This window comes from Tamandua tetradactyla, chromosome 14 (assembly GCF_023851605.1).
Source record: "Tamandua tetradactyla isolate mTamTet1 chromosome 14, mTamTet1.pri, whole genome shotgun sequence".
Lineage (NCBI taxonomy): Eukaryota > Metazoa > Chordata > Mammalia > Pilosa > Myrmecophagidae > Tamandua > Tamandua tetradactyla.
The window spans coordinates 31526694-31537171 of NC_135340.1; the positions used below are offsets into that span (position 1 = coordinate 31526694).

Below are 10478 nucleotides of genomic sequence, written 5' to 3' on the forward strand. Positions count from 1 at the left end.
GTGCTAGGCATTCTAGATATATTTTACTCCTTACCAGAGTCATTGCTACAGAGGGGGACTGTGTTGTTCTGTGACTTGATCGAGGTCACATAGCTTAGAAACTGGGATTCATATCCACGTCTGACTGTGGATATGAATCTGGCTCCATTCTGTGCCCAGGGGCTCGAGAAGTACAGTCTAATTTTCCTCCTGGTTTGTCCTCTGAGGATTCTCATCGATATTTCCCCAGGCACTGGGCTACATCACTGCCCATCTCCCAAGCCTCCAGTCTTGCCTGGTCCTAGCAGCTTCTCTCCCGCTTAGCCTTTCCTGGCTTCCATTTATTTCTCCTATTCCAGTCGGTGTGTTCGTCTTTGGGACCAGGCTTTCTTGCCCACCTGACCTTCGGGCCCAGTTTGCCTTGGCAGTCTCATGGGTAGGGACCACACCTAGTCCCTCTCCAGCAGAGGAATGTTCCAGGCAGCCCACTCCCCCTGGCACTAGCTCTGGAGGAGGTTGAAGAGCCTTCCCTTCCCTGTTGGCCACATCAGATCAGGGTGGTGCTGGGATGGGGGAGTGCTCCCTTCAAGGTGTAACTGGAAATTTAAAAGTTCTTATATCATCTTAAAAGAGTCTGGGTCTGTCCAGGATTCCCAGCCCCATACCCAGGTCTGCACCCCAACTCTAAGCCAAGCATAGACCTAACATCATCCATCCCCACGCTCACCCCAGAATCTGGTCCTCACAGGTGCCCAGGCAATAGGGTGGGGAAGGAGCTGAAGCAGGTATCTCCCCACCTCCTGGGAAATGCCTCCATGTATGGGCCTGTGAAACAGGTGGTGTGAGGGAAATATTCGTCCAAGACCTCAAGTTCACAAGAAGCCTTAAATTTACATTTCTGCTGTCATCTCCAAATGAGGTCATTCAGAGTCATTGTCCATTTTATGTGTTTTGCAGCGTTAATTTGTTAAATGTAAACACTGAAAATACACTATAGCTTTTAAACCTGTTTAGCATCTCCTTTTTCCAATACCAGGGGAGGAAAACTGGAAGCAGCAGTTTCCCTGAAGCCTCTGGGAGGTCTTCCTCTACCCAGGAGGAAGAACCCCAGAGGGAAGCGGCTGGCGGGAGGCAGGGCACATTGAGGAGTAACAGAGGGGAAGAAGGTGTGGGGGTTAAAAGAGCCGCGTCCTTTCAGCTGAAACTCCTGGAAGGCCAACTCCCAGCCCCTCTGAAAGAGTTCTGCCCTTCTTTGCCGACGGTCCCCACTCCCGCTCCTGGCGGCCCGGCGGAAGGAGGCAGGCCCAGACTGGCAGGGCTGCTTAAGAGGCTGCACAACCGGCCCGCCTGCCGCTCTGGGGCTCAGGCTTCTTCTCCTCTGGCCAGGGCCAGAATCCATGTCCAGCCTTAGACTCCCGGTGTGTTCCCCGCAGAAACGGCCGGAATAACCCTGCCACCCAGACAGAAGCAGCACCAAGGGAGGGGAGAGGCTCCGCTGAGGATCCCAGCAAGGCGGAAGGCGGGCGCTCTCCCTCCCTCGGGGAAAGACAGATGTGGGGCTAATGAAAGGGAGGCAGAGAGACGCGCGGGGCTGGCGGGGGAAGGCGGGGGCGTGGCGGGGAGAAAATAGCTTCTCGGAAGAAGCTGACCAGACCACCCGGAGGTCCGCGGCGAAGTCGGATGGAAGGAGGCACAGAGCAGAGGGGCCGGGAGGGGGCGTGCAGTTTGGCCCCAAGGTCCCGGGCTGAAACTCAACACCCGCCTTTGAAGGGATAGTCCTTTCTCCTCCGCCCCCTCCCTCCTCCTCCCTTTTCCCCTCCCTCCTTTCTCTTAATCCCCAGGACTGAGCCCAGCGCCGGAGGAGAAGGCCCGAGGGGAGGAGGAAGGACCGCTCGGAGAGGGAACCGGGAGCCCGGGGAGGGGAGGAAAGGGGAGCCGCGAGTGGGGTGGAGGGTGAGCCTGGGGACCACGCGCGACCCTCGGAGTCCTCCCACATCGCCTGCTTCGGGTTGGGGCCCTCTCAGTGAACCCACCCTCAGGGAGCCCACAGGACCCTGGCTCCTGCCTGTCCTTCGCTTTATCTTTGCGGCTTCTTTTGCTTTGTGGCCTTTCTCTTCATCCCTAAAGACACCTGGGGGCGGCCCCGCGCTCTGGGCGCGCCGAGGGGCTCTCCCAAAGGTGCGTGTGAGCGGGGCCGGCGGGCCGGCGGGCCGACGGTGGGAGCGCGAGCGCGTGGCCGTGCGCACTGGAGCCGAGGGGAGGAGGGGGCGCGGGCTTCTCTGCTGCCAGGACAGTAGGGTTGGTGAGGCCGAGCGGCCTCCGCGAGCCGTGCCTGCAAGCCGATTTCGGCAGGCCCCGCAGCCCCAGGCCAGGCGCCGTCGCGGCGTCCCCAAGGCCCTCGGACGTGCTGAGGGTGACAGTGCGTGCGTGAATGCGCCTCACTTCTGGGGGTGCGAGGGTCGGGGCCGACAGCAGCAACCCGGCCCAAGGGTCACGCTCTCGGAGGCCTTTGGCGTCAGCCCGGCCACTTTTCGCCAACTTGGGCAAATTTGAAGAAGGCCAAACAACTCAGCTCTCGCTTTCTCTCCTTCCCCTCCAGCCGCCCCGGCCACAGCCCTGGGAACACGGCTCTCCGGCGCGGCCCCCGGGTGGAGAGGGTTGGCGCCTAAACTTGCTCGCCCGGCCCAACCGCCCCGGCGGCCTCTCCCAGCCCTCGGGGCGGCCCCGAGCGGCCTGGGGAAGCGTCGAGCGCAGCTCCAGCACCCGCCTCCTCGCCTGCCCCGACTGTGGAAAGCAGCTATCGGTTCATGCGGGCCCCGGGGGCCTCCGCGGCCTAGGGCAGGCAGCTCCGGGGGCCCTGCCAACCCGGCGGCCCCCGGGAGGCCGCGGCGACCGTGCAGAGTGCTCGTCCTTGGATGAGGGCCCGTAGCGACGCCCCGGCCGGACCCGCTCCTCCTCCTGCCGGGCCAGACTGCCTCCCATTTGGGGAGTTTTGTGGGTTTTCTTTCTCCTCCTCCCACCTCGGCGGAGGCCACGACTCAGGCGCCGCATTCGGGACCCGCCTCCTCGCCTGGAGGCCGTGGACCATGGAGCCCGGCCGCGGCTGCTGAAGTCAGCGAAACCGAGCTTGGTCTGAAGCAGGAGGCGCGGGAGTTCGAGGCCATGGCCATAGCCACGTCGGTGAGTCCACCAGGGAAAAGAGGCTGTCGGGCAGGGCCTCCAGAGCCTCCTGTCACTTTTATTTCAGCCCTCCCTTTGTCTTTCTCTTTGGTCCCTTTCTTCTCAGAGAAGCTGTGTTCCCCTCCTCTCACTTTTGTTCCCCTCTCCCTCTACTTTTCATCCCCTGCTTCTCTCTCTGGCTCTGGGGCTGCCCCTCCTCCTCTTCTCCCTCTCCCCATTCTCTCTCTTTTTTTTTCCCCTAGAGGTTGCTTCGGGAGCGAGGGGCGGGGGCAAGAGTGACCAGAGTCCTGTCTGCTCTTTTTAGGGCGGGAACAGATGGCCACTTGTGGTTGTCAAGGGCTTGTGATTGGGACGCTAGTAAAAGGTTGGGAGGGGATGAGGTGGCTCAACGCAAACAGGAGAAACCAAAAGATCCAAGGCATCTCTTCTCTAGAGGAGGGGTGGAGTAAAGGGAGAAAGTAGAAAAAGAATGAGAAAGAGAAAATAGAGGGAGGGGGAGGTGATGTCAGCCAGCCTTAGGGCACTTTCCGGGGACTAGGGACAAAGGGAGGAGACAGCTGGCAAGATGGGAGAGTGGGAGGAAACCTTCCAGAGAGCACATGGCCCACTGCCACCTCCATTAAGCCAGCAATTCCCCCACCCGTCAGCTGGGCTCTTGAAGAGGGGATAGAGCAGGGTGGACCCCACCCATCATCAGTCAGTCTATCAGCAACTCTGGCCTGGGTTCCTGCAATCCCAAAGCCCAGAGGCTTGGCCCCATTGGACAGAATTCAAACCCAGCACGGGGAGGAGCACTCCACGAGCCCCACCTCTACTTTCTGCCCTTCACACTATGCAGCCTTAATCCAGGCAATTCTGTCCCCTCTCCACCCTTTCCTAGGCCCTGGGAAAGTGAGACTGCCACCATTTTTCTGGCCCTCTCTGCATAGGGACTCTGGGAAAGATTGTGAAACTGGAAAGAGAAGCATAGAATTATCATTCTTTGTAGTCCCCAAAAAACTTCCGTTTTTTTCCTTTTACCCCCGGGGTGGGTGAGGAGGGTTCATATGCTAATCAAATTCAAACTCACAGAACCCTAATGATCCTAAAATAGCTAATATGTATTGAGCTACAGCTGGTACTATGCTAAGCTTTGTCATGGGTTTTTCATACATTACCTCATCCAGTGCTTACAACTCTGTGAGCATAGTGGTATTATCTTAACTTTACAAAGGAAGAAACTGAGGCTCAGAGAGGTTAAACATCCTGCCAAAAGTCACCCAGCTGGAAAAGAGACAGAGCCAGGACTCAAACCCAGGTCTGCCTGCCTCTGGAATTGTGCTCTTATCCCCCTGGCTAGATCCAGGAGTTTTCATCATCTGTTTAGTATGTTTTCTGTGGGACAGTATCCTTCAGAAGTCAAAAGACAATCAGGGCGGTGTGACGGTGGCTCAATGGCAGAATTCTCGCCTGCCATGTCAGAGACCCGGGTTCAATTCCCCATGCCTACCCATGCCCCCCCCCCCCCCGAAAAAAAAAGGACAATCAGAAAATGGTTTGATACATTTGGAATCAGGCAAGAAGGGGAGTAAGTTTGTTATTAAAGCCACCCAGCCATGAAGGGCTAGACTGAGTCTCTCCATCAGAAAGTCACATCCGCCAAGAGGAACATGCACTCATGTTGGCCAAGCAGAGTATTCGTCTTCCCAGGTCCAAGTGCAGCCTGCCTTAGATCTTTAACTTGAGATACTTTACTGAATTAGTACACATGGATTACCCAACCAGTAGTGCCTGACACTACCTGCTCTCTACCACCTCTGTGGGGTCCTGCTGGCAGGCATGGTCGCTTACCAATAAAACTTAAGGTGAACATGAGTGACTTGATATTTTTGAGTGGTGTAAGCTTGATTCTACCAAAGGACATCATGAAACCAGAACATTGTGAAGGATTACCAGCAGAGGAAAACTGGGAATCATGAAGCCTTCATATGCCTTTGACTCATGTTTGAGTCATGGAAACTGTCAACTCAGCCACTGTTTCTAATTAAAAGAAAAAAAAAATAGTTGGCTTGTACATTTGTGATATGGCAGAGAGGCAGCCATTGAGAATGCAGCAAGTGATTGAGAATGCAGGCTCTGGAATCAAACAGCCTGGGGTTCAAACCGTGCTCCACCCAGCTGTGCATCCGTAGGCAAAACTTTAACCTCTGTTCCAGTTCCCTTTCAAAAATGGGGATAGTGATGGCTCCTCCCCAGGAAGGTGTTGCAAGGATTAAATTAAATGGTTAAGGTAAAGACATAGAGTGTCTGGACACATAGCACTAGCTGGATATGAGGCATCTGTGATTTATTACCTGAGCACATGTCCTCAATGGAAAAAGCTTAACTACCCCTACCAGGCAGGACTGGAAACAGGGTAATAAGTGTTTGCTCTTGGTTGGTCTGTCAACCCCCATCCAAGCACACACACAAAACATACACACTTTTCCCTTCTGCATGGTAACCTTACCCTCTTCTGGTAAAACCTTATGTGCTCAGCCTAAGAACAAAACAACTGCTTCCACTTCTGTTTTCCTTGTCATTATACTTAAATAATCTGTCTGGACTGGGCTTCTCCCAGTCTTTCTCAGGGTGAGGTTCTCTGCAGCTACTTACTCTAATCTTTTGCTTATAGATGTGCTGATGGGGGAGTAGGGAAGATGAAGGATTATTTGGGAGAACTTAGCAAGACTTCTTGCATATATGAGGTTTTGAGGGAAATTCAACACATGGACCAGTTTCATGTCAAGCCCTCTTGGAGGGGCTGGGTGTATAACTGTCCCTATTCTCAGAGTTTATAGGGTAAAGGAAGAAATTAATAATAAAATAAATAAGCAAATTGTATGTAGTAGTATGAAGGAAACCATGGATGGAAACAGAGTGGAGGTGGAAGAGGCGTGAAGAAAAGGGTTCTCTGAGGAAGACACACTTAAACCAAACTGAAGGATGAAAAGGGGCCTGTCAGATGAAAAGTCAAGGGAAGAGCATTCTGGGTAGATGGAACAGCAAGTGTAAAGGCCCTGAGGCCAGAAAGAACTTATCTAGTTCAAGGAATGGGGAGGAAACAAAGTGCAGGGAATAGAGCTAGAGACAGGACAGAGCCCATTTTTAGACTAAGGGAAATCAGAGCCCTGGAGGGTTTTGAGCGAGGGCTGATGCAGCCTGAGGTGTATGTGAACACTCCTCTCTCCACTCCCAACTCACTCACCAGGCCCAGCTGGCCCGGGCGCTCTACGACAACACTGCTGAGTCTCCCCAGGAGCTGTCTTTCCGCCGAGGGGATGTGCTGCGGGTACTACAGAGGGAGGGTGCTGGCGGGCTGGACGGCTGGTGCCTCTGCTCCCTGCATGGCCAGCAGGGCATCGTGCCTGCCAACAGAGTGAAGCTCCTTCCTGCTGGCCCAGCACCCAAGTCCGGCCTCTCTCAGGCGCCTGCAGCCCATCCATTGCCTGAGCATGGCAATGAGGACCAGGAGGTAAGAGCTGGAGCTCCTCTGGCTCCACAGCCCCACCCTGGGAGACCCCCTACTCAAGCCAGTTCTCTGCAGCCTGCAGTGAGGTGGAGAGAGCCCTAAGATCCCAGCTGTTCACTGGCTGCCCTGTATGAAACCTATCTACCAGCCCTTTCTGGGCTCTTGTTTCCCCATTGGTATAGGGAGGGGTAGAAGGTTTCTAAACTCCAAGTCAGATATCTGATCTCCTGGCCCCCTCTTTCTGACCCACCTTCCCACCTTCATCTCCCAGGTGTATGTGGTACCACCCCCAGCTCGGCCCTGTCCCACCTCAGGAGCCCTGGTTGGACCCTGCCTGCCCTCCCCTGACCCCATCTACAAAGTCCCGAGAGGCAGTGGGACCCAGATGACTGCTCCCAGAGAAGCCTTGGAGGTGAGGATTGGGGGCCCCTTGGGCCTAGAGAGCTGCACGTATGTTGGGTGGGAGGCAGATGGCCCTCAGGAAGGGTCCATCGCTAGGCTTGAAGGCTAACTTACACCTCCTCTCTGCAGATCTACGACGTGCCCCCCACTGCCCTCCGGGTTCCCCCCAGTGACCCCTATGACTGCCCTGCCTCCTTTTCCCGCCCTCTGGCCTGGGTGGCCCCGCACTCCCCTGGAGAAGACGAAGCTCCCTACGATGTGCCTCTGGCCCCAAAGCCACCTACAGAAATGGAGCCAGATCTGGAGTGGGAGGGGGGCCGGGAACCAGGCCCTCCCCTCTATACTGCCCCCTCCAACCTGAAACGGGCATCGGCCCTGCTCAATCTGTATGAAGCGCCCGAGGAAGTGCTGGCTGATGAGGAAGGCGGGAGCACCGACGAGGGCATCTACGATGTGCCCCTGCTGGGCCCAGAGGCACCGCCTTCTCCAGAGCCCCCAGGTGCCTCGGCCTGCTGTGACGTGGACACTTTGACACTGCTTCTGGCCAGAAGCTCTCCCTCTACCCCCAGGCCCCGGCTGCCCTCTGCTGAGAGCCTGTCCCGCCGCCCTCTGCCTGCCTTGCCTGTCCCCGAGGCCCCCAGCCCTTCTCCAGCTCCGTCTCCTGCCCCAGGCCGAAAGGGCAGTATCCAGGACCGGCCTCTACCCCCGCCCCCACCTCATCTGCCCGGCTATGGGGCCCCCAAGGCTGAAGGGGCTTCGGCGGGTGGGGAAATGGAGGATGATCCAGCAGGACACAACAATGAGTACGAGGGCATTCCGCTGGCTGAGGAGTATGACTACGTCCACTTGAAGGTGAGCTCCCCTTGGGCCAGACCCGCCGGAAATGCCCCTGGAGAACCAGGGCACAAAGGAAGGAGGCTTGGAGTGCAGATGTGGAGCCCTCACTGCCCTCTCCCTTGACCCTGCACCCTGAGGCCTGGGGACACAGCACTTGGCCATACCACTTGTATCAGTGCCACCCTGCTCCCCTGAGCCCAGCCCGTGGTCTCCGAGTCCTCATCTGCCATCAGAACTTTGCCACACCTGGAGCCAGGGACTACAAATTCTGATGCCACGGAGTCCTTGAAGGAGGGTGACGGGGAGGGGCAGAAAAGCCACAGAGGCCACTCACCCTGCTCCCCTCCTGCAGGGTGTGGATAAAGCTCAGGGATCTAGGCCTGTGGATAAGGTCTTCCCCGGGGATCCTGAACTGCTGGAGAGGGAGCTGCCGGAGCAGCAGGTAAACCCTGGTGGTGGTGGGAAGGGGACGCAGGAACTTGGGAGAAGGAGAATTCTTAACCAAACTGTGCATGGAAATAGATTAGAATGGGGGTGAGAAGTGAAGAGGGGACAGTTGGAGAGGAGATAGAATTCAACAGGAAGGAACTGGAACTTGGGGGAGGATATCAGGAATTCAGAAAGAGGGGAAAGAATTTGTTGGAGAGGAGTCAGAAAACCGGGCAACCAGGGGAGCAGAACGAGTGCTGGGCTGTGGGGCAGAGCTGGACTGGGTGACTTCTGAGACTCCTTCCAGCTGTGAATTCCTGGGTTCCTAAGAGACCTGGCTCCTAATCCCAGCTCTACCACTAAGAGGCCAGAGGTTCTGAAGCTGTCAATTAATCTCTCTGATCCCAGGAAAGGGGGGGGGGGGGGGGGCAGTTTCCTGGACCCTGTCGAGAACAGTCATGATCACAATAACTACCATTTACTGGGCAATTAACAAGAACCAGACTCCGAGTATCCGCAGGAATCAGTGTTAAAACTCATACAGAGCTTACAGTGTGCAAGGCGCTGTTCTAAGCCCTTTATTATCTCAGCCTTCACTGTGGCCTCATGTGGAATATCAATACTATAACTGCACCACCTGGGACAGTAGTCGCTGGCCACACATGGCTAGGGAGCACTCAAAATGCTATTAGTCTGAATGAAAATGTGCTGTAAATATAAAAGACACACCCAATTTTGAAGACTTAATATGAAAAAAATAAAATCAGCCATAAAAATTTTATATTGATTATTACATATTGAAATGATAATTTTTTTTTATTTGGGGTTAGATAAAACATATTAAAATTGTACCAGTTGCCTCTTTGCTTACTGTGGCTACTAGAAGATGTTAAGTCACAGGTGGTTTGCATTATATTTGTATTGGACAGTGCAGTTCTAGGATCTCCATTCTCAGATAAGTTCAGAAACTTGCCTGAAGTCAAGCCTGAGGCTGTTTGATTCTAGATCTAGCTGATAGCAAGTTTGGTTCTTTGTTGCTGCTCTGTATTCTAATCTAAATCTCAGGCGGCACCCATGGGAGTGCTCCCACTGACCACTCCTCTTGCCCCTCAGGAGACCCTGTCCTCAGCGGAGCAGCTGGCTCTGCCTGCCGGAGATCTTCAGCTGCTGCACTTCTATGCTGGACAATGCCAGAGCCACTACTCTGCGCTGCAGGCAGCCGTGGCGGCCCTGATGTCCAGTACCCAGGCCAACCAGCCCCCGCGCCTCTTCGTGCCCCACGGCAAGCGGGTGGTGGTGGCGGCTCACCGCTTGGTGTTTGTTGGGGACACCCTGGGCCGGCTGGCGGCCTCTGCTCCTCTGAGAGCCCAGGTCGGGGCCGCAGGCACAGCGCTGGGCCAGGCACTGCGGGCCACAGTTCTGGCTGTCAAGGGGGCCGCCCTGGGCTACCCGTCCAGCCCTGCGGCCCGAGAGATGGCGCAGCGTGTGGCTGAGCTGGCGGGGTGGGCCCTGCGGTTCACCACCCTGCTCACCAGCCTGGCCCCCTGAGGGCTCCTTGGCACCGCTCTGTCCCCCTGCGCCACTGCCTGCCAGCGACTCCCACCCCCACCAGGCCCTGGGTGGCTTGGAGCGTTGTCTTTCAGAGACTGGGAGGGACGGGTGTACCTTTCCCCCTTCCTACCCCTTTAGTCATCTCAGCCTCTCACAGAGGAGTCACCTCCCCTTAACCCACAGCTTTTTGTACAAGCCATTTTGTATAAATTATTTATATTTACTATTATTCCCTGTTTTGTCAGGGGCAGGCACCATGCCCTCTGAGGGAAGGAGGAACAGGGCTCTGCTCCTGTCCTCAGCCTGGGGAGGAATTCCTGACCACTGCCTGAGCCACCTGCCTCCAGAAGTGTGGCCCCACAGAGCATCGGGTGCTAGAAGTCTAGGGACAATGGAGCCTCTGTCTTTGCCTGTTTCTTAGCCCCAGAACATCAGCCCTTCACTGTTAGCTGAGAGTGAAGACAGGACATGGGCTGTGGGGGTGCGAATGGCTGGGAGAGGCCAGAGGAGTTCCTGCCTCACAGGCCAGAGAGGACTGGGCCTCAGGAACTGGGCACACACCTCAATAAACCCTGCTCTCTGAGTCCCTGGCTCTGCCTCTTGGGAGCCT

The 10478-nt window shown here is 55.9% G+C and overlaps 1 protein-coding gene across 2 annotated transcripts; it reads left to right on the forward strand.

Moving 5' to 3' along the window:
• Nucleotides 1-1279: 1279 nt before the first annotated feature.
• Nucleotides 1280-10092, forward strand: EFS (embryonal Fyn-associated substrate). 2 transcript variants are annotated; one of them, XM_077127171.1, is made up of 7 exons: nt 1280-2157; nt 2579-3159; nt 6389-6652; nt 6921-7061; nt 7181-7903; nt 8241-8330; nt 9431-10092. In XM_077127171.1, exons 2-7 carry the CDS (start codon nt 3142-3144, stop codon nt 9863-9865), a joined length of 1671 nt encoding a protein of 556 aa, XP_076983286.1. In that variant the 5' UTR covers nt 1280-2157; nt 2579-3141; the 3' UTR covers nt 9866-10092. The 2 variants fall into 2 exon arrangements, with proteins under 2 accessions (XP_076983286.1, XP_076983288.1); XM_077127173.1 differs by having other exon boundaries at nt 1280-1932.
• Nucleotides 10093-10478: the final 386 nt, after the last annotated feature.

Coding starts and splice junctions, on each gene's coding strand:
- EFS (XM_077127171.1), top strand. Junction 6,653..6,920: donor ATGGCAATGAGGACCAGGAG/GTAAGAGCTGGA, acceptor TTCATCTCCCAG/GTGTATGTGGTACCACCCCC. Junction 8,331..9,430: donor GGGAGCTGCCGGAGCAGCAG/GTAAACCCTGGT, acceptor CTTGCCCCTCAG/GAGACCCTGTCCTCAGCGGA.